The sequence below is a fragment of the Mobula birostris genome, chromosome 19 (assembly GCF_030028105.1).
Source record: "Mobula birostris isolate sMobBir1 chromosome 19, sMobBir1.hap1, whole genome shotgun sequence".
Lineage (NCBI taxonomy): Eukaryota > Metazoa > Chordata > Chondrichthyes > Myliobatiformes > Myliobatidae > Mobula > Mobula birostris.
The window spans coordinates 42,497,541-42,522,578 of record NC_092388.1 but is presented as its reverse complement, the minus strand read 5'-3'; the positions used below and the strand labels follow the sequence as shown (position 1 = coordinate 42,522,578).

Genomic DNA, 25,038 nt, shown 5'->3' with positions numbered 1-25,038 from the left:
GTGCTGGGTGCACAAAGGTTTGGGAGAACTAGAAAACACAATAAGTAATGGTACAATATCAGATGGAATCACACTACAAATACAACGTGAACAAGACAGCTTTGCAGTACATGTACAAAGAAATAAAACCCTTAACAAAAAGTTGCCATAAGGGGATTAAAAGACTGCAAATGTCATTCAAATATAGTTTCAGATTCCTGTTTTATCAGCCTGGATCCTTAAGCAGCGTGCACTCCCTGAACAGCACTGTACACAAAGCACTAGAACCCAGAAACATACAATTATGTAATTGAACATAAAATTCAATACTTTTGGAGGATTATCCAAATCTCAGGGACCAAGTTCGGAAATGAAGGATAAATAAACACCCTAAAGCCACATGATCATATCGTATCTCCACATGGAGTAACACCTCCAGGTTTGAATGCTGTTCACAGAGAGAAAAAGAACATTTCAAAATCAGAACAGCGCTCCATAGCACAAATCCATTAGAAAATCTTCATTTTTCCCCCATTTATCAATGCTAAATAACATTCATAAACTTATTAACTCTACAGAAGTCATCATTCATTCTTAATGAAGATTCTCTGCCTGAAACAACTGTTTATTCCCGTCCATAGATGCTACCTGACCTGCTGAGTTCCTCTAGCTTTTTGTACATATTGCGCAAGATTTCCAGCATCTGGAGAAATCTTGTTGTTTACTTGATTTTTATCATGTACTTTAAGTAACATTTTTACAAAAGAAAATACTCCAACCATACATGACCCAAACATTGGAAAAACTGTAATCCTATTTGACTTTTATATTAACACAGTAACAGTCTGAGGCATACAGCATGGAAACAAGGACTCTGAACCACTGAGTAGACAATGATCAAGCCCGATTTACGCTGCCTGTATCAATGGTGATGAGGAGATGGTTGAAAGTTTTAAGTTCCTAAACGTAAATAACACTAAGATTTCCAGCCACATCAACAGTGGAGCCAAGAAAGTACACCAACACCTCTACTTCCTCAAGAAGCAAAGGAAATTCAGCATGCCAGGAACAGGCCCCTCAGCCATCCTGTTGTGTCAAACTAATTAAAATAGTAATCAAATGGCCAACTAAATTAAACTCTTCTGCCTACATAATGCAATGTTCTTCCATTTTCCTCACATTCATCTGTCTATCCAAGTAGTCCCTAATGCATCTGCCTCTAGCACCACATTCCAGGCACCCACCACTATGTAAAAACTTGTCTATCACATCTCCTTTGAAATTACCTTAAATGCATGCCCTATGGTATTAGAGTTTTCAACCCTGGGAAAAAGATCTACTCTACCTATGTCTCTCAATCACTTTATCTGTAACACTATATTCTGCCTAGTTTTCCTTTCTACTTTCTCAATGTATGGAATGGAATTATCAGTCTTGATGGCACACAAACAAAAGTTTTCTGTTCCTTGGTATATGACAATAATAAATTATTCCAATATTAATCCTTTATTTTATTTGCATCAACTGCCCCCCCCCCCCCCCCGCCAGATTCCACCACTTACCTACACATTAGGGACAATTTACAGTGGTCAAATAACCTACCAACTAGAAACACACATAAAATACTGGAGGGACCCAGCAGGCCAGGCAGCATCTATGAAAAAGAGTATAGTCGACAATTCGGGCCAAGACCCTTCAACAGGACTGGAGAAAAATAAGATGAGAAGTCAGAGTTAGAAAGTGAGTGGACCTTCCCCCACCTTCTAACTCTGACTCATCTTTTTCTCCCCCAGTTCTGATGAAGGGTCTCAGCCTGAAACGTCGACTGTTCCCTTTTCCATAGATGCTGCCTGGCCTGCTGAACTCCAGCATTGTGTGTGTGTTGCTTGGATTTCCAGCATCTGCAGATTTTCCCATGTTTGTGATACCAACTAGCAATCTTAGGGATGGGGGAGGAAACTGGAGAACTAAGAGGAAATCTTGCAGACTGTGCAAATTCCACACAAATATCACCTGAAGTCAGGACTGAACCCATCTGCTTAGTACTGAGAGGCAGCTGCTCTGCTAGCTAAGCCAATCATTTCAGCAGTATTTACAGTAGTGATAAAAATCACCCAGTGCTATAATTTGACCAGCAGATTTTAATCAATACTATTTTGTTGATACTATTCCATAACCCATTTACAAATTGACTGTTCAAGTTAATTGGTAATAAAATTTGTTTTTTTGACAACATTGGGTAGAACTCAAATTTTAAAAAACTGACAGATTTTTTGAAGTTGTGTCAAATCAAACTCAGTCGGTAGCAATCTGACTTCCAAATTTTAAAAAAATGACAACTTGAATCAGAAAATTTATAGCTCAGGAAGCTGTTATTTAGCCCATGGTGTCTGCACCTTTTGAGAGAGAGCAACCCAGCTTACCCCAGCTTCTTCTGGTTCGTAGACCTGCAGATCATGGTTCTTCAAATATGCATCCAAGTGCATCATACATGCGATGAGAATTTCAGTCCTCTCAAAATGTAATAGAATCATGATTACAGAAATAAAGGGGGTTATTCAGTTTGCTGCATCTCTATTGGCTCTCTGACAGAACAACTCACTAATTCTTGAAGGCCTCCATAAAAATTGCCTCCACCACAAGTGCAGGCAGAACATTCCAGATTCCAATCCTACACCATGTAAAAAAATCTATTTGTGTCACTGTGTTCTTTGCCCCTTTACCTGATACTTGCGATCTTTAGTCCTTGACTCCAGCACCAAACAGAACCACTTTCCACTATTACTGTTCATCGTTTTATATACAGTAGATTCATTGAATTGTACAGCATGGAAACAGTCCCTTGGACCTAACACCCATGCCAACCAAGATGCCCATCTACCCTAAATCTATTTACCTTTGTTTGGCCCATATCCCTCTAAATGTTTTCCATCAATGAATCTGTCCAAATATATTTTAAACATTGTAACTGCCTCTGCAACTTCCTCTGGCAGCTCATTCCAAATACGAACACCTGTGTAAAATAAAACGCCCCTCAGATTTGCTTTAAATCTTTCACCTCTCACCTTAACCTTCCGGTTTTAGACCCCATTACCTGTGGAAGAAGACTATCTACCCCATTCGTGCCCTTCATCATTTTCTAAAGTTCTACAAGGTCACCCCTCAGTTTCCTTCACTCTAGAAGGGATAGTTCTAGCTTATCTAATCACTCCCCATAACTCAAACCTTGCACTACAGGCAACATTCCTGTGAATCTTTCCTGCATCCTCCAGTGCAGTCACATACTTCCCACAGCCCAGACACCAGAAGGTAAGTATACCGTATGTCTTTGTCACCACTTCCAGAAACTATGTTGTTTTACTTCCAAGGTTTTGTTTTTCAACAAAACTCCCCAAGACCCCGCCATTCACTGTATATTTCCTGATCTGTTTTCACTTTCCAAAATTCATGACTTCATCCTTGTCCAGTTATTCCCTTGCCCACTTTCCTAGTTAAGACCATAAGATAGAGAAGTAGGCCATTCGGCCCATTGAGTCTGCTCCACCATTCAATCATGGGCTAATCCAATTCTTCCAGTCATCCCTACTCCCCTGCCTTCTCCCCATACCCTTTGATGCCCTGGCTAATCAAGAAACTATCTATCTCTGCCTTAAATACACCCAATGACTTGGCCTCCACAGCCACTCGTGGCAACAAATTCCACAGATTTACTATCCTCTGACTAAAGTAATTTCCCCACATTTCAGTTCTAAATGGACGTCCTTCAATTCTGAAGTCGTGCCCTCTTATCCTAGACTCCCCTATCATGGGAAATAACTTTCCCATATCTAATCTGTTCAGGCCTTTTAACATTTGGAATGTTTCGATGAGATCCCCCCTCATTCTCCTGAACTCCAGGGAATACAACCTAGAGCTGCCGGACGTTCCTCATATGGTAACCTTTTCATTCCTGGAATCATTCTCGTGAATCTTCTCTGAACCCTTTCCAATGTCAGTATATCCTTTCCAAAATAAGAAGCCCAAAACTGCACACAAATGTTGTCTCACGAGTGCCTTATAGAGCCTCAAAATCACATCCCTGCTCTTATATTCTATACCTCTAGAAATGAATGCCAACATTGTATTCGCCTTTTTTACCACCGACTCAACTTGGAGGTTAACCTTTAGGGTATCTTGCACAAAGACTCCCAAGTCCTTTTACAACTCTGCATTTTGAATTCTCTCCCCATCTAAATAAGTCTGCCCGTTTATTTTTTCCACCAAAGTGCATGACCATACCTTTCCAACACTATTTTATTTGCCACTTCTTTGCCCATTCCCCTAAACTATCTAAGTCTCTCTGTAGGCTCTCTGCTTCCTCAACACTATCCGCTCTTCCATCTATCTTTGTGTCATCAGCAAATTTAACCACAAATCCATTAATCCCAGAGTCCAAATGATTGACATACATCATAAAAAGCAGCAGTCCCAACACCGACCCCTGTGGAACTCCACTGGTAACTGGCAACCAGCCAGAATAGGATCTATTTATTGCCACTCTGTTTTCTGCTGATCAGCCAATGCTCCACCCATACTAGTAACTTCCCTGTAATTCCATGGGCTCTTATCTTGCTAAGCAGCCTCACGTGCGGCACCTTGTCAAAGGCCTTCTGAAAATCCAAGTAGACCACATCTACTGCATCTCCTTTGTCTACCCTGCCTGTAATTTCCTCAAAAAATTGCAGTAGGTTTGTCAGGCAGAATTTTCCTTTCAGAAAAAAATGCTGGTTTTGGCCTATTTTGTCCTGTGCCTCCAGGTACTCCATAACCTCATCCCTACAATCAACTCCAACAACTTCCCAACCACTGATGTCAAGCTAACAGGTCTATAGTTTCCTTTCTGCTGCCTCCCACCCTTGCAATTTTCCAGCCATTCCGTACAATGCCAGAATCTATCGATTTTTGAAGATCATTGTTAATGCCTCTGCAATCTCTTCAGCTACTTCCTTCAGAACCTGAGGGTGCATGCCATCAGTTCCAGGAGATTTATCCACCCTCCGATCATTAAGCTTCCTGAACACCTTCTCAGTCATAATTTTCACTACACATGCTTCACTTCCCTGATACTCTTGAATGTCTGGTACACTGCAGATATCTTCCACTGTAAAGACTGGTGCAAAATACACATTCAGTTTCTCTGCCATCTCTGTATCTCTCATTACAATACCTCCAGCATCATTTTCTATTGCTCCTATATCTACCCTCAACCCTCTTTTACCCTTTATATAGTTGATCTAGATCCCATTATAAACTTAGGACAACCTTCTTTACTGTCCACCACAGCACCAATTTTGGTATCATCTTCAAACTAATCTTTGCAGCAAACCAATGGCTACAGGTCTTCAAACTGAAAAGTGACCCTTCACTACAACCAAGCCAATTTTATATTCTATTTTCTATTTCACCCTGGATCCCATATATTCTGTCCTCCTGGACTGTAGGGACTTTGTCTAAAGACTTCTATCAAATCTCCCCTAAACCATTTAAAAAAAAGAAAACAGGCCAAGCCTTTCTTATCCATCCTTTTAGCTATAGCCGCTCATAGCAGGAATAATTCTTGTAAATCTATTTAGGACTTCCTATTGCTTTTACATTCTTCCTATAATGCAGTGACCAGAATTGAACACAATACTCCAACTAGGCCAAACCAATATTATCATGAAGATTCAGAATTACTCCCTTACTTTCATACTCCGTGCAATACAGAGATTACACAAAGTGTGTATGCCTGATTAATCATTTTCTTAACCTCACTACTTTCTATCATTTGTACACACGTAATTTAATGTACAAACCCAACAACATATTAATCTGCATCTTTTTTCTAGGTCAATTTTTTGTTATACACAAATTTAGAAATTGAGTTGTACCAAGTTTACAGTAGGTCACTAACACTGACCCCCAGGAAATGCTATAATTCCACAACCTCCAGTTTAAATATAATCATTTACTAAGGCCCTGTTGTCCCTACTTATCCAACTTCTTACCCATGACATAAATACACATTCAACTTTACTGATGAACTTGTTAACGTCATAACCATATACCCGTTGAACCAACAAGTTAGAACCGACCCTTAAAACACACATTTACACTAATCCCATTTCATTAACCCCACATTCCTCTTAATGTTACGCAGATTTAACTCACCTATACATTAAGGCCAACTTATAGTGGCCAATTCACCTTCCAAATAGCTTGCCTTTGGGATATGGGAGGGACTGAGCACCCAGGGACTAAGCAGCCACAGGGAAAAGCAGCAAACTCCACAGACAGCAGAAGGATTTCACCTCAGTCACAGCAGCTGAGAGGCAAGAGCTCTACTAGCTGTGCCATCTTATCAAAAGCCTTCTGGAAGTCCATATACACATTTCAAACAGTGAGCTTTAGACCCCTACTAACCTCTGTGGTACAAAATGTTTCATTTCTCCTCTTTCCGTTATACCAATTATTTAAAATCTATGCCCTCAATCTTTTGACCCTTTTCCTAAGGGAAAGCAATCCTTCCTAAAATAGAAAGAAAAAAGCTGGAAACACTCAGCAGGTCAGGCCATATTTGTCGGAAGAGAAGCAGTTAACCTTTCACATTGCAGCCCTTTTTTCTGAATGGTGGAGACAAAAGAAGCCCTTAATTTTGGGACGGGTGGGGGAAGATGATTCTGATAAGGCAAAACTAGAGTAACCTTAAGATCTAAACAAGGTCAATTCAAGACAGTACCTTACCACACCCTCCTTTGTAGGTTTACAAACTTGTGTTTTCCACTCAGTTCTAAGGACCTTTGAGCCAAAATGTTAACTAATTCTCATCACACAGACGCAGCCTGACTGGCTGGGTATTACCAACATTTTCTGTTCTTACAGCCAGCATCTGCAGTTTTTACTTTCAAGTGTTTCCTACTTATTCCATTTAGGCCACTCCACTTTAATTAAGACTCCATTCTTTTTTTTTTTAAGTTCCACAGAAACATTTTCATATCTTTGCTGCTAACTAAATTTTTCCAGTCCTAGCAATACCTTCAGGTTTCCTTTGCACCCTTAATGGTGCAATGTCTTTACTAGGAATCACTACTGTAAACAGCCATCAAACCATGTTCTAACCAGCATTACATGCAGTTCCAGACACTAGTTTTAAATTCTATGCCTCAACAAATAAAAAATCTATAGGTTAATCATTTTCTCAACTATATCCTACAACTGGTATGGACTGCAAATTTCAAAAGTCCTTTTGTTTCTCCACACTACTCAATATTTTCCCATTACTTTATGTTTTCTTTCATGAACTAACAGGTTTGCAGCTTAACAAGCAGAGAAAGCAATATGCTCTTTAGAATGTAATTTTCAAAATGAAGATTTATTCCTGACAAAGCTCCAAGTACTGAGTCACCAGAATTACTTGGAAAAAGGAAAGTAATGCAGTTTGCTTTCATGACAAAATATAATCATACTGAACATATTCAGTTGCTTGGATACAAGCGAAAGCGTAGAGAACCAGATTATTTAATTACTGTAAATACTGGGAAGCAGCATTCTTCGTCGAAACATAGTACTGCATATCAGTAAAGTGTTCTGTGACAGCTTGACAATTCAACTTTTTGGAATCTTATAGATTACAGAGCAAAATAGCTGGATGGTTCCCTCTCCCCTCAAATGGTACATTTTTCTTTTCTTTCTTTTTAAATCTTTTTATTAATTATTGAAAATCAACAGAGAAAAATACATCAAAATAATCAAGATAACATATCCATATGTAGAATAAGAGTTAAACTATCAACCAAGCTGAACAGTATATCAATAATAATAAAAAAAACCCAAAATGTTAAAGCTTTTTTTATGGAAAAAAGAAAGAAAGAAAAAAAAAGAACCCTACTAAATTTTCATTATTAATTATTGTAGCCATTCCGGCTTACATCCTCTGGTCACTGAAATAAAAGTATTAAAAGTTACAGAGATACAAGTTACAGAGAAACTGCTGTAGGCCGCTTTTTAAAAGGAAAAAATACTATGTTTATTGGAAAGCTGCAGCATAGCTTACTGAATTCTACTCAATACGCAAGAAAGATCAGTCAAAAGTTTCTTGCATCATACAGTTAAATTTAGATAGTCTTTGGTGAGCCTTAACCTTATAAAGGGAAATTAATAGCCTCAATTTCAAGATGCCAATTTTTTAAAAAACCACTAGGACTACGTGCTGAAATTAGTATTAATAAACAAATCAGACTGGAGAGAGAGAACAAAGGTACAATTAAAATCATCAGGTCATATGCTGCTAACAATCTGTGCCATCCATGGATTTCTCATCAAATCATCATGCACGCTGGACCTGGAAACAGCCATGCCTAACTCAATCTTAACTTTGAAAGTTTACAAAATAAATCACCTAAAATAGTCTTATGCGGCATCCATGCTGGATTGGGGGCTGACCCCTGTGTGTTCGTCTGTGGACCTCTGAGGGCTTGTTCTTGCCAACAACAACAATGCACCATCAAGTTATAGGACATCTCACTCAGGGACTTGGGCTATTTTTTTTATTGTGTGACTGTATGTTTACTGCTATCTTATCTTTACTGTATGTGCCTTGTGCTGTGCATGACTGTTGGTTCTGTGTTCTGCACCTCGGCCCTGGCGGAATGCAGTTTCATTTGGCTGTATTCATGTATGGTTGAATGCAATTAAACAAACTTGAACTTGAGGTTTGAACTTAACTTATAACTATATAACAATTACAGCACGGAACCAGGCCATCTCTGCCCTTCTAGTCCTTGCCCAACTCTTACTTTCACCTAGTCCCACCGACCTGCACTCGGTCCATAACCCTCCATTCCTTTCCTGTCCATATATCTATCCAATTTAACTTTAAACAACAACATCGAACCTGCCTCAACCACTTCTGCTGGAAGCTCGTTCCACACAGCTACCACTCTCTGAGTAAAGAAGTTCCCCCTCATGTTACCCCTAAACTTTTGCCCTTTAACTCTCAACTCATGTCCTCGTTTGAATCTCCCCCATTCTCAAAGGAAAAAGCCTACCAACGTCAACTCTATCAATCCCTCTCATAATTTTAAACACCTCTATCAAGTCCCCCCTCAACCTTCTATAATCCAAAGAATAAAGACCTAACTTCTTCAACCTTTCTTTGTAACTTAGGAGATGAAACCCAGGCAACATTTTAGTAAATTTCCTCTGTACTCTCTCAATTTTATTGACATCTTTCCTATAATTCGGTGACCAGAACTGTACACAATACTCCAAATTTGGCCTTACCAATGCCTTACACAATTTGAACATTACATCCCAACTCCTATACTCAATGCTCTGATTAATAAAGGCCAGCATACCAAAAGTTTTCTTCACCACCCTATCCACATGAGATTCCACCTTCAGGGAACTATGCACCATTATTCCTAGATCTCTCTGTTCTACAGCATTCTTCAATGCCCTACTATTTACCATGTATTTTGATTAGTTCTACCAAAATGTAGGACCTCACATTTTTTAGCATTAAACTCCATCTGCCATCTTTCAGCCCACTCTTCTAACTGGCCTAAATCTCTCTGCAATCTTTGAAAACCGACTTCATCATCAACAACGCCACCTATCTTAGTATCATCTGCATACTTACTAATCCAATTTACTGCCCCATCATCCAGATCATTAATATATATGACAAACAACATTGGACCCAGTACAGATCCCTGAGGCACACCGCTACACACCCTCCTCCAATCTGACACACAGTTATCCACCACTACTCTCTGGCATCTCCCATCTAGCCACTGCTGAATCCATTTTACTACTTCCATATTAATGCCTAACGATTGAACCGTCCTAACTAACCTTCCCTGTGGAACCCTGTCAAAGGCCTTACTGAAGTCCATATAGACAACATCCACCGCTTTATCCTTGTCAACTTTCTTAGTAACCTCATCAAAAAATTCAGTGAGATTTGTCAAACATGACCTTCCACGCACAAATCCATGTTGACTGCTCCTAATCAGACCCTGTCTATCCAGATAATTATATATACCATCTCCAAGAATACTTTCCATCAATTTACCCACCACTGACGTCAAACTCACAGGCCGATAATTGCTAGGTTTACTCTTAGAACCCTTTTTAAACAATGGAACAACATGAGCAATACGCCAATCCTCCAGCACCATCCCTGTTTCTAATGACATTTGAAATATTTCTGTCAGAGCCCCTGTTATTTCCACACTAACTTCCCTCAAGGTCCTAGGGAATATCCTGTCCGGACCCAGAGACTTATCCACTTTTATATTCCTTAAAAGCGCCAGTACTTCCTCTTCTTTAATCATCATATTTTCCATAACTACCCTTCTTGTTTCCTTTACACAATATCCTTCTCCTCAGTGAATACTGAAGAAAAGAAATTGTTCAAAATCTCCCCCATCTCTTTTGGCTCTGCACATAGCCGTCCACTCTGATTCTCTAAGGGACCAATTTTATCCCTCACTATCCTTTTGCTATTAATATAACTGTAGAAACCGTTTGGATTTATTTTCACCTTACTTGCCAAAGCAGCCTCGTATCTTCTTTTAGCTTTTCTAATTTCTTTCTTAAGATTCTTTTTACATTCTTTATATTCCTCGAGCACCTCATTAACTCCAAGCTGCCTATATTTATTGAAGACCCCTCTCTTTTTCCGAACCAAGTTTCCAATATCCCTTGAAAACCATGGCTCTCTCAAACTTTTAACCTTTCCTCTCAACATAAAGATTCTGTACCCTCAAAATTTCACCCTTAAATGACCTCCATTTCTCTATTACATCCTTCCCATAAAACAAAGTTGTCCCAATCCACTCCTTCTAAATCCTTTCACATCTCCTCAAAGTTAGCCTTTCTCCAATCAAAAATCTCAACCCTAGGTCCAGTCCTATCCTTCTCCATAATTACACTGAAACTAATGGTATTGTGATCACTGGACCCGAAGTGCTCCCCTACACATACCTCCGTCACCTGCCCTGTCTCATTCCCTAACAGGAGATCCGACACTGCCCCTTCTCTCGTTGGTACCTCTATGTATTGCTGCAAAAAACTATCTTGCACACATTTGACAAACTCCAAACCATCCAGCCCTTTTACAGAATGGGCTTCCCAGTCTATGTGTGGAAAATTGAAATCTCCCACAATCACAACCTTGTGCTTACTACAAATATCTGCTATCTCCTTACAAATTTGCTCCTCCAGTTCTCGGTCCCCATTAGGTGGTCTATAATACACCCCGACAAGCTTCACAACACCTTTCCTATTCCTCAATTCCACCCAAATAGCCTCCCTAGACAAGTCCACTAATCTATCCTACTAGAGCACCGCTATTTTATTTTCTCTGACAAGCAATGCAACACGTCCCCCTCTTGCCCATCCTATTCTATCACACCTGAAGCAACGAAATCCTGGAATATTTAGTTGCCAATCACACCTCTCCTGCAACCACGTTCCACTAATAGCTACAACATCATATTTCCAGGTATCAATCCATGCTCTAAGCTCATCCACCTTTCTTACAATGCTCCTAGCATTAAAATAGATGCATTTAAGAAACTTAAATGTGTTCTTCTCCAATTGTTTTACATATAGGTCTATAACTAAATTTACTCAAGTAAAATACAATAGCTTAAGCAACCAGATTAGGATACGAAGCAATATATCACAAGTTCTCGATCTAAACCATTTAACTATGTTGAAGGATATCAAAACAAAAGATATGAGTGACTAGTTCAGAAACTTTGCGGCAGTTATTTATGAACTTTGTTATAGATGGTGAATAGCCTACAACAAATATCTTAAAATGATCAAGGTAGGAAAAAGGTACACTGATAGTCACTTACTTGGTGTAAAAGCAAATCGATGTTTGCATAGTTCACAATATTCTTTTCTGCTGTGTTTGAGCCACTGAACTAAACTGGAAGGAAAATGGAATGTTAGCAATTCAAAAAAAATCTTCCTTTTTCAAAAACACGTCAGATATTTGTTAGTAAAATAGCTCCGCTCACACTTGAAGTTTACGGGAACCTTGTAAATATTGAATTACTCCACTTTATACAGTCCTAATTTTTTCCTTTCAGGTATTCTCACCTATCAAATCTCTGCTGATATTGTTCACCATGTTGGTCACAAAATATCAATTAGTTAACCACCTTCGCCGTTAGGGCAAATACTGTCAACAAATTGTGTGCATTAGCAGTGAGGTCCACATCAATGAATCAAAGATAAAAAAGATCTTGTCCAAAACAGAAGTGTGACTTGAATACATACTCAAATGCAGAACTGGTGTACTGTTTGTTAAAAATCTAGACCTGTAGTTATCTAAGCAACACACACAAAATGCTGGAGGTACTCAGCATGCCAGGCAGCATCTATGGGAAAAAAAGTACAGTCAACGTTTTGGGTCGAAACATCGATTGTACTTTTTTTCCCCATGGATGCTGCCTGGCCTGCTGAGTTCCTCCAGCATTCTGTGTGTGTTGCTCAGATTTCCAGCATCTACAGATTTTCTCGTCAGTAGTTATCTAATATGGCTTGAAGATTTTACCAATTTGAAGCCAAGCATTCAGAGAACCCCAAATTAATAACAAAAATGTTATTTATGAAATGTAATCCACGGATATAAAAAAGTTGCTGGAAGTACAGTACCTATAAAAAGTATTAACCCCCCCCCCACCCCCTTGGAAGCTTTCATGTTTTATTGTTTTACAACATTGAATCACAGTGGATTTAATATGTCTTTTTTGACACTGATCAACAGAAAAAGACTCTTATGTCAAAATGAAAACCAATCCCTACAAATTGATCTAAATTAATTACAAATATAAAAACAAAATAATTAATTGTATAAGTATTCCCCCACTTCCTCTGCCCCTCCGCTTTAATATGACACACCAATCATCACTGGTGCAGCCGACTGGTTTTAGAAGTCATGTAATTAGTTAAATGGAGATCACCTGTGTACAGTTTCAATTGATTGTAGTAAAAATACATCTGGATCTGGAAGATCCAATTGCTGGTGAGTCAGTCTCCTGGCAAAAACTACACCATGATTGCAAAAGAACACTCAACTCTGCAAAAAGGTTATTGAAAGGCACAAGTCAGGAGATGGATACAAGAAAATTTCCAAGTCACTGAATATCCCTTGGAGTACAGTGAAGTCACTCATCAAGAAACGACAAGAATATGACAGAGCTGTAAAGCTGCGTAGAGTACTGGTCTCAAAAACTGAGTAACCAAGGAAGAAGGGGATTGGTGAGGGAGGCCACCAAGAAACGTATGACAACTCTGGAGTTACAAGCTTCAGTGGCTGAAATGGGACAGTCTGCACATACAATCGTTGCCTGGGTACTTCACCAGTTGCAGCTTTCTGGGGAAGTGGCAAAGAAAAAGCCACTGTTGAAAAGAACCTCACATGAAATCTCAGTTAGAGTTTGCCAGAAGGCACGTGGGAGACTTTGAAGTCTGCTGGAAGAAGGTCCCATGGTCTGATGAAACCAAAATTGAGCTTTTTGGCCATCAAACTAAGTGCTACACCACACATAATCAAAAACACACCATCCCTACCATGAAGTATGGTAGATGTTGCATCATGCTGTTGGGATACTTCACTGCAGCAGGACCATGGAATGCTTGTGAAAGCAGAGGGTACAACGAATGCAGCAAAATACAAGGAAATTGTGGAGGAAAACCTGATGCCATCTGCAAGAGAACTATGACTTGAGAGAAGATTTGTTTTCCAGCAAGACAATGACCCCAAGCATGAAACCAAAGCTACACAGGAATGGCTTAAAAACAACAAAGTTCTTGTTCTGGAGTGGCCAAGTCAGAGTCCAGACTTCAATCCAATTCAGCATTCGTGGCTGGACTTGAAAAGGGCTGTTCACTCACAATCCCCATGCAATCTGACATAGCGTGAGCAGTTTTGTAAAGAAAATAGGGAAAATAGTAGTGTCCAGATGTGCAAAGTTGATAGAGACCGGTCCACACAGACTCAAGGCTGTAATTGCTGCCAAAGGTGCATCTACTAAATACTGACTTGAAGGGGGTGAATACTTATAAATCAGTTATTTTGTGTTTTATATTTGTAATTAATTTAGATCACTTTGTAGAAAACTGTTTTCACTTTGACACGAAATAGTCTTTTTCCATTGATCAATGTCAAAAAAAAAAGCCAAATTAAATCCATCGTGATAAAGCAGTAAAACATGAAAACTCCAGAGGAGGGGAGTGAATACTTTTTTATAGACACTGTATATTCAATAGCAACTTTCAAAATCTATAGGATAAATTCTGGAAATAGAAAGATTAACAAAGCTATGAAGGAAGAACAGGAATCAGCAGGGAGGATACACTTCACCCACTGTATCATGAAACCACCACTTCATGGTTAGAGACTGGAAAAGAGTAGATTTCTCTGCAGCAGCTGATAAGACAGGCTTCCTTGGTAATGGATTCCTACTCAAATATCTTAGATGCCCCAAATGAATTCATACACTGAACAAGCTACTATTTATATTTCTAACTTTCAATTTAATTGTTTTTAAGCTCTTGAATGTTATCTTATTACAGAAATAGTGAAATTAATTTAAATTACTTCATAATTTGTCATATTCCAACCTTCCAGCTTTCATTCATTGTCATTATCAGCAGCAAAAGAGTTTTAATCAACTTAAAAATTATTATTCTGTATATGAACATTACTGATGTTAATTTGCATACAAATACTTGAAGAAAGCCAATGCTGGCAAAGAATTTTCTCTCAGGACAAATTAAAGTTGTCTGCCCAAAAGGTAACTATTCCATGCATAAAATATGACCCAACCTACCATTCCTGATGGATAAATTTTATACTGCCAGTGCACACACAAGGATGGTAAAGTGGTTTATCTGGTGTTCCTTCTGACCGACACACCCGACATATATCTGCAAAAAGGAGGAAAATAATTTTTGGCATTGAATTTTTTTCAGACCATTTTGCACATTAATTATTTCAAGACAGCCACATTCGTGTATCTTCATAGAGACTAAAACATTGTGCACTATTTATTCTGACAGTACAATCTAAAATAGATCAAGCAATCAAAAAACAAATCAAGGGAACACAAATGATATTCATTTATACACTAAATGTAAGGAAGTACAAATTCCATTTTCTACAATCAGACATCTGCATTTACTTGGAATGTTTCTGGCTGAAAATACCTCATTCATTGTAATTTTGAGGTAAACTTTCTCCCCCACAGTTGTCCCATAGTTCTGATTTCTATTTTATTGGTAAGAGGTTGCAATTTCCTTCCTTTTTCGGAAAGGAAAAGTGAAAAGTGCAGCTCTCCGGTGAAAATGATATCATATCTGTTAAATAGGGGCCGTGGACAATTCTGATTTGATGGAGACAGATGTGAAAGTACAGAGGAACATCTGGAGAAATTTCTGAAACCCCAGTTTGCTGCCACTGTTACTGGGCGATCGAGAATCTTCCGGAGAGAAGGCCCCAAAATCCCCGGCTTTGCCTGCTACTGGCGACCGACACTGAGGTCGAATCGTTGGGATAGAGATGGTGCTCGGTACTCGGTGTCGGAGGGGTGATCGGAGGCTCGAAGTTTTCGGACGACTCAGAGTCAGACTGTGGTCGGGCATGGCAGGGAGAGGTTTCTTCCTTCTCCTGTCTGCGTGAGATGTGGGACATTCGAGAGACTATGAACTTTTTTTTTACCGTGCCATGGCCTGTTCTTCATCAAGTTATGGTATTGTTGCACTGTTGTAACTATATGTTATAATTATGTGGTTTTGTTAGTTTTTTCCAGTCTTGGTCTGTCCTGTGTTTTGTGATATCACACCGGAGGAATATTGTATCATTTCTTAATGCATGCATTACTAAATGACAATAAAAGAGGACTGCTTGTCCTCATAAGCTAAAAAAAAAGGAATAACAAAATCCAAACCCAACAAACTTACTCTCATACGCGAGGAAATCTGCATCTCAAGCACACTTGAAGCCAAAAGGACACAAGCTTTCCACTGATACTCGTGCATATAAAGACAATGTTTATTTGAAATACCAAAGACTGAATTTCATTACAGCTTATGCAGTGTGCCACCCACAGCAAAACAAAGGCCAAGAGTTATCGTGTGGAAAAACTAGGGAAATATGCAATTGTGCCTACATTCCCAAAATAGCAGAAGATACTGCAGTAATCACGAGACTGAGAATTATACAATACCACAGATATAAAGAAAACAGCTTTTGTATTAAAATATGAAATTCAAACTAACTTCTCTCTACAATATTTCATGCAATCCAAACACAAAAAAACTGCATTCCTCTGACAATACTGGGAAGAAATATCATTTTTGGTCAGTGCACTCAAATACAGCTGTATTGCAAAATTGATACAATAATTGCTGCTCAAGATCAGCAGATCAGGCTCATTTATAGATTCAATCAATCACAAAATACTTACAATCATCTTCCTTCTGAAAGACAACACAGACTGATACTACAGAGAAACCAAAACGTTGTGTCTGTTTGGGTAACTGAAATTCAGTCTTGTTGAATTCCACCAGGTTACACTACTTAATGCACAAATAAAATTTGATTCCACCCAAAGGTGGAAGGTATACGTGGGGAGTACATCTGGGCCCAATCTACATCCAACTTTTTAGAATGCACAGAATGATCCTCGTTTTCAAAGTTCAAAGCAAATTTATTATCGAAGTACATACACATATATCACCATAAACAACCCTGAAATTCATTTTCTTGTGGGCATACTCAATAAATCCATAATAGAATAATAACCATAATCGAATCAATGAAAGGCCACACCAACCTGGTCTTTCAACGAATGTGCAAGACAGCAAATTGTAAATACAAAAAGAAAGAAAGAATATAATAAAGAAATAAGCAATAAAAATTGAGAACATGAGATGAAGAGTCCTTGAAATTGAGTTAATAGGTTATGGGAACATTTCAATAATGGGGCATGGGGCAAGTTAAGAGTTGAGTGGTTATGCCCTTTAGCTCAACAGCCTAATGGTGAGGGCTAAAAACCATTCCCGAACCTGGTGATTTGAGTCTTCAGACTCCTCTAACTTCTTCCTGATGGCAGCAGCAATATGGGAGCATGTCCTAGGTGGTAGGGGTCCTGACGATGGATGCTGCTTTCGTGCAACAACATTCCATGTAGCTGTGCTCAATGGTGGGGAGGGCTGTATGCATGATGGGCTGGGCCGTATTCACAACTTTTTTTTCAGGATTTTTTATTCAAGGGCATTGCTGTTTCAATACTACACTGTGATGCAGCCTGTCATTATATTCTCCACTGCACGTCTATGGACAAAGCTTTAGAAGTCATGCCGAACTATTTGCAAGGAAGTAGAGGCGCTGCCGTGCTTTCTTTGTGATTGCACTAAAGTCCTAGGCACAGGACCGGTCCTCCAAAATAATAACACCAAGGAATTTAAAGTTGCTGACCCTCTTCCCCTCTGATCTTCCAATGAGGACTGGCTCATGGACCTCTGGTTTCCTCCTCCTGAAATCAATAATCAGCTCCTTGGTGTTGCTGACAATGAGTAAGAGCTTGCTGTTATGGCACCACTCAGCCACATTTTCAGTCTCCCACTTATATGCTGATTCAGCCTATGACAGTGGTGTCTTCAGCAAACTTGAATATGGCACTAGAGCTGTGCTTAGCCACGCAGTCGTAAGTGTAAAGCGAGTAGAGCAGGGGGCCAAGCACACAGCCTTGTGGTGCATCTGTGCTGATGGAGATCGTGGAGGAGATGTTGCTGCCAATCCTAACTGACTGGGGTTAAATCCTACTCAGGGAACCTCATCTGCCTTTTTCTGGCACAACGACAAGTGCAGTGACGCTGCTTTCTATTCTCACAAAAATTTCATTACTTTTACATTCACATTGTTCAGTTGCCACTTCCTCTTTCAGGGTTTCTCAATCTCTGGGGATATGTTAGCCACTTACATCCATTAAAAGTGACAGACTTGTCACCTTGACTAATTTTTTCTCCCACATTGGGGCGTCATCCCATTCATCCAGTTTTTCCATTTCCACAATATCTGCTCTGATGATAAGTTTCCATTCAGGCACTGCCAAAGTGACTTCCTTTTCTTATCGCTATAGTTTCTTCACTATTATAGCTTAAGAACATCTCATTTGTATATTAAACCTCTGCACTCAAACCTTTTCTCCTGTCCAGAACAACCATAGGTTATCTGGTTCTCAACTACCACCCTACTGACCTCGGCCTTTAAAGCAAGGGTTCCCAACCTGGGATCTGTGGACCCCTTGCTTAATGGCATTAAAAAGTTTGTTGGAAACTCGTTTTAGACGGTACTTAGAATTTCTGCCATCTTGAACAATATTTCACTGTTTGACACCACCTATCAACCCCTTTCCCAAGCACACCAAAGGGAGCAAGTAGTTTACGATACCCTAATCTGTTTTTCCATCTCCATCAATCCTCTCCTTCTCACAACATTTCCACCAAGCACCTGAGGTAGTTTCAGCACCTGTGACCCAAACAGCCCCTTCTGCTGAAACAATGATTTACTTGCACTTTCAACCTAATGCATTCCCTTCAATGCTCAGAATGTGGTCTCTACTAGGGAACCAAAGGCAGTTTGGGCGATTGCTTTGTCCAACCGAAGTAAAGGACTCCCTTTAATTCCCTATCCTACTCTCATTTAGATCTGTCTGTGCCTTTATGCATATTCCAATGAGGCCCAAATTAAGGTTGAGGAACAGCACCCCATCTACCAATTGGCCAGTTGCAGTCTTTGGTACTCGCAAGAAAGTTCAACAATTTCAGGTAACTTGCATTTTTTTGTTTTATGAGAACTGACCTGTTGTACTGTATTACAATCCAACTGTGATATTAGGCTAGACTTTCCTTTCTTTACAGACAATGCCAAATGTTAGCAATGTTTCCAACATTCCCTTTATTTTCAGGTGTCATAAACAGCTGACTTGAATTTCACTTCTTTTATATACCCCTTTGCTTGTTCTTTTCCCTTAACTGGTTCTACTAACTGCCCCCATTAATCTACTAGTTGTGTTAACAGTGGATGACTTGAACAACTATGATTTCACCCTATCCAAGACACTCCCTTTGTCCTATCCATCCATCCACAACTTCTTCTGCGACTTAAAGTAATTTGCTTTCTTCATTTTCCATGGTTCTAATAAAACAATCTTCAATCGTTAACTTATGACCTCTTGTTCTTGTCTCACCCAGCCTCAGTGGAAAAAGCCTGCTTGCATTTACCCCTCATAATTTTGTATCCCTCTATCAAATCTCCCCTCATTCTCCTATACTCCAGGGGGGGAAAAAAAAAGTCCTGGTCTATTCACCCTTTCCTTATCACTCAGGTCCTTAAGACCCAGCTAAATCCTTTAAATTTTCTCTGTACTCTTTCAATCTTATTGATAACTTGCCCGTACGTAGGTGACCAGAACTGCACACAATACTCCAAACTTAGTCTCAACAAACCCTTATGTAACTTCTACACAAACATCCCACCTGCTATATGCAATACTCTGATTTATGAAAGCCAATGTGCCAAAAGCTCTCCTTACAACGCTGTCGACCTGCAATGCCACTTTCAAGGAATTATAGATCTCTATACCCAGTGTGATGAAAAGCTGGAATAAGAAAGAGAGCTGACATCAATCAGGAAACAGCAACTGGAATTACTGGGACATATACCAAGGAAAGAGAACCTCAAACATCTTGCAGTGACAGGAAAAATTAATGGAAGAAAAAGCCACAGCTGACAGCACATGACGTTCATGAGTTACATTAAGGGATAAACGGAAAAGTTTTGAATAACTTATTAGGACTTCTCAGATTAAAGACAGATGGAGGACCACGACCACCCACGTCATACAACTTGGCACATAATGATGCTGATGACCAGATCCATAGAACATAGAATAGTACAGTACAGTGCAGGCCCTTCCGCCCACAATGTTGTGCCGACCCTCAAACCCTGCCTCCCATATAACCCCCCACCTTAAATTCCTCCATATACCTGTCTAGCAGTCTCTTAAATTTCACTGGTGTATCTGCCTCCACCACTGACTCAGGCAGTGCATTCCACACACCAAACACTCTCTGAGTAAAAAAACTTCCTCTAATATCCCCCTTGAACTTCCCACCCCTTACCTTAAAGCCATGTCCCCTTGTACTGAGCAGTGGTGCCCTGGGGAAGAGGTACTGGCTATCCACTCTATCTATTCCTCTTCATATCTTGTACACCTCTATCATGTCTCCTCTCATCCTCCTTCTCTCCAGAGAGTAAAGCCCTAGCTCCCTTAATCTCTGATCAGAATCCATACTCTCTAAACCAGGCAGCATCCTGGTAAATCTCCTCTGTACCCTTTCCAATGTGTCCACATCCTTCCTATAGTGAGGTGACCAGATCTGGACACAGTACTCCAAGTGTGGCCTAACCAGAGTTTTATAGAGCTGTATCATTACCTCGTGACTCTTAAACTCTATCCCTCGATTTATGAAAGCTAACACCCCATAAGCTTTCTTAACTACCCTATCTACCTGTGAGGCAACTTCCAGGGATCTGTGGACATGTACCCCCAGATCCCTCTGCTTCTCCACACTACCAAGTATCCTGCCATTTACTTTGTACTCTGCCTTGGAGTTTGTCCTTCCAAAGTGTACCATCTCACACTTCTCCGGGTTGAACTCCATCTGCCACTTCTCAGCCCACTTCTGCATCCTATCAATGTCCCTCTGCAACCTTCAACAATCCTCTACACTATCCACAACACCACCAACATTTGTGTCATCTGCAAACTTGCCAACCCACCCTTCTACCGCCACATCCAGGTTGTTCATAAAAATCACGAAAAAATCCCTGTGTTCTACCATATTATCAGTGCCCTACTATTAACTGTGTAAATCCTACCCTGGTTTGTATTCACAGATCACACTTCTTGACCTGCCTTGCAATTGGGACTTTGTCAAAGGCTTTTCCAAAGTCCATGTGGACAACTCCCACTGCCTTTCCTTCATCAACTTTCCTGGTAACCTCCTTGAAAAGCTCGAAGTTTGGTTAGACACAACCTACCACGCACATAGTCATTTTGATTATCTCTAATCAGACCTTGTCTTTTACAAATACTTACATATTTTGCCCTTAGAATACCTTCCAAAAATCTACCCGCTGTTGATGTTAGGCTCACCAGCCTAAAGTTTCCTGGCTTATTCTTAACAGCTTTTCTTGAACAACATTAGCTGTCCTCTAGACATCTGCCAACACACCCATGGATAAATATAGTTTAAATACTTCTGCCAACGCCCCTGTAATTTCAGCACTAGCCTCCCACAAGGTGCTGGACACTTATCCATCCTAAATTTGCCTTAAGACGGTGAATATCTCCTCTTCTGTAATCTGTATACAATCTGAGACCTCACTATGTTGCCTCAGTTCTATAGACTCTGTGCCCATCTCCTGAGCAAATACAGATGCAAAAAGTCTACTCAAGATCTCTCCAATCTCTTTTGGCTCCATTAATAGAAGACCACGCTGATCTTCAAGTGGACCAATTTTGTCACTTGCTATCCTTTTGTTCTCAGTAAATCTGTAGATGCCCTGAGATTCGCCTTTACCATGCCAGCCACAGTACCCTGTGCCTTCTTTTAAGCTTATTTCCTGATTTCTGCGCGTTGGATTCAGAGTTCAATCCTGGCCTCCTCTGTAAGGAATTTGTATGTTCTCCCAGTGGAATGCATGGGTTTTCTCTGGGTGCTCCACTCTCCCCCCCCCCCCCCCACATTCCATGGACATGGGTTAATTGGCCACTGTAAACTGTCCTGTGATTTGGTTAGGGTTAAATCAGGAGTTGTCAGGTAGTGTGGCTCAATGTCCTGGAAGGGCCTATTCCACGTTTATCTCTAAATAATGTAAGTAAACTAGTGTTCTTTTACATTTCTTATACTCTTCAAGCATATCATTTATTCCTTACTGCCTATACCTGCTATGCACCTCCTCTCCTTAACCAGGGCCTCAAAATCCCCCAAGAAACAAGGGTCCCTATGCTTGATAGCCTGGCCTTTTATTTTAACAGGAACGTACAAACTCTGCACTCTCAAAATCTCACTTTTAAAGGCCTCCAACTTATCAAGCATCCCCTTGCCTGAAAAAAAACCTATCCCAATCCACACCTTTCACATCCTTCCTGACACCATCAAAATTGGCCTTTCTCCAATTTAGAATCTCAAACAGGATTATAAACTAGGGCCAGTCTTACTCTTATCCACACATTTGGACTTCTTTCTGTTAGTTCAATTACAACATCTACATAAAGATAAATTATATGCTTCCCATCTTCAAAGTCACACAAGTATCAGAAGTCTAATACATTCTATATCACATGTATATTCCAGGATATATTTAGTAACGGAAACTGAATATTAAGTATCACATTTTCACTTCCCTTAGTAGCAGCTGCTCTTTAGCTTTATCAAAGACTTTATGAAAAATTGTTTAGTAGATAAGTTTTAGAAATAAATATTCCAGTAAAAACTCACAAAAGCTGTTTCTCAAATTACATCCAAATGTCAGACGTGAATGGACTCTGAAAAGCCTTGAAATTGGCAACTAGCGTAATTATTAGAGGCAACAGCACTTCAAAGATGGACTCAAGATGGGTCCTTGCATCAACTGAAGCATATACTCGCATTTATCGGTGGTGCTGTTGCGCAGATAGAAATTCTAACTTTGCCAACTTCATATGGGCATGGGACAGAAGGATTCAACTGCATGACTTCCCTGGAATAAGTTCTTTTAAAATGATTTTTAATGAGGGAACATTCAGCCCTGCCTGTGCTAGGTTGAAGCTTAAGTGTTAAACATTCACATCCAGCTGGGCATACTTCACGGCCATTCATTCAGAACCATCTAAATTGTTAAGTTATTAAATAATCCTGTTTCTCATGTGATCCCTTCACAGATCCAGATTCATTTACCGCATTGAAAGATAGTGGTGAAATGCATCGCTTGTGTTAACAACTAACACTACCTAATGATATGGGGGGGTGGGGTGAAGAACAAGTGTTGCCACACATTCCAGCGCCAACGAAGCATGCACACAACGCTCAGCAGAACAACACAAAACACAACAAGCAATAAAACAGCAGCAAAACAAGCCCCATTCCTCCTTTCCACCCATGCACACAGAACTCCAACCCCAGGAAAGGCTGTCTTTGGCCTCCAGCTGACGCACGTATTTGCAGACACTGGGCTTCGACTACTGCGGCAGACTCACAGACCCAGGCTTCCACAGACTTCTGAACTTCCAATTAACCTTAAGGCTTTAATCTTTAGAATAGACTCCAGGACTCGCTTATCATGACAAATATGATCGCCAAACACTAGGCCTCGAACTCCAAATTCACCAATTTGTGTAAATAAGGGGACACTGGCCCTCATGCCCCCTGCCTGCACAGAACTTCAACCCCGCTGACAATTTCTTGACCTGTCTGGGGGAGGGGGCAGCCACCAGCCCTCATCCTCGCTGGTCTGCCAGCCTGACATCCAACCATTGATGTCCCCTATCCACATCACTATCTTCAAAGCGGAGCAGAGGACTAGACGCTAGCCTGACCTCCAATTTCCCCCACTTCCCTGTCCCTAAACCCTAACCTGACACCTAACTCCCTTCTCTGTTGGCATAACCACCCCTACAAACCTAAAAAAAACTAAATTTGAACCAAGACCTCTGCAAAATTTATACCCAAACCATTAAGACAAATTGATTAGTTTGGCACACATACGCACTACTTAAAATGAAGATAATTGCAGTTTTTTTTAACCGAAAATGTTAGTTCAATAATATTCCTACCTGATGAACTTCAAGTTGAAATTAAAACAAAAATGCTGGAAACAGCAGTGCTGATGTTGCAGGTCGGAGACCTATTATCAGAACTTAAGGTTACTGGCCAATTCTCAAAAGGCTTGTCACAGTCTTTATCCCACTAACTCAAACTTCAACAAAGGCAATATTGAGGGAACAGATGGAAGTAAAAAGTACAAAGTTTTGTGTCACATTCTTAAGATCATGCTCTGATTTGCTAAAAAAAAGTCATTGTGGTGCAGGCTAAAGTCCTCAGGGGAAAAAAAAAATGCACTTTTAGAATAGGGTTTCCTGTGTATTTTAACAAAGATAGCACAGGATGGTTTAAGCAAATTGTTTGTCAATAGTCATCCTCAGTGAGAGTATGTAGATTTCAATATTTATTGACTGAGATTGATTTAAACCACATTACAGCTAAATGAATGAGACACTAGAGTAATCTGAATTAATTCTGAGGATTTCTAGTGCCACTTCCTCACATTTACCTTTAGGTTATCACCCAAGGTACGTATTGTCTACCTGGCACCACAGTTCAAATCCTGGAACAACTTTGGCTAAACTGATCCTAAACTAAAACTGAGCATTCAGGCAGCATTTTATGGGCATCAGCAGAACTGTATCTCTCCTCCCCATTCCACTATTACTAACAAGCATCATCATAAGGTAAATGATCAAGCCTAGTTCAATAAGGCTTGGAAAAGCATGTTAGGAACAGCAACCAACAGAGAAAATGCATCTGTAACCCAACATTCAATAACATTACCATCATTGAACCCCCCAGTATAAATATCCTGAGGGTTCACCATCAGTCAGAAACTGGGGTAGCGTATACACAATGTGGGCACAAGAGCAGGTTAGAAATGGGAAAACTTGAAGCAAAATACTTACTTCCTAACTGCTCAAGGCTGTCTACAATCTGCAAGGTACAAATCACAAGTATGATGGGATACGCTCCATCCACTCACTCAGCAGCAGTTAGCAGCATCTTCAGGGTACACTGCAGCAACTCAGCAAATCTCCATGGACAACACATCACAAACCCACAAACTCAACCAGCCAGAACAACAAGGCCAGCAAAAACATGGGTACACCACTACCTGGAGGCTGCCCTCCAAGACAG

At 40.0% G+C, this 25,038-nt stretch overlaps 1 protein-coding gene across 2 annotated transcripts in view; it reads right to left on the bottom strand.

Moving 5' to 3' along the window:
- The window catches only part of marchf6 (membrane-associated ring finger (C3HC4) 6), a 77,811-nt gene that overhangs the window by 45,968 nt on the left and 6,805 nt on the right, over positions 1 to 25,038 (bottom strand). For both annotated transcript variants that reach the window (XM_072283512.1, XM_072283513.1), the window contains exons 2-3: positions 14,853 to 14,949; positions 11,868 to 11,941 (exon numbers count right to left, since the gene is read on the bottom strand). In XM_072283512.1, coding sequence (XP_072139613.1) covers positions 11,868 to 11,941; positions 14,853 to 14,949 — 171 coding nt within the window. The remainder of the gene's footprint in view (positions 1 to 11,867; positions 11,942 to 14,852; positions 14,950 to 25,038) is intronic.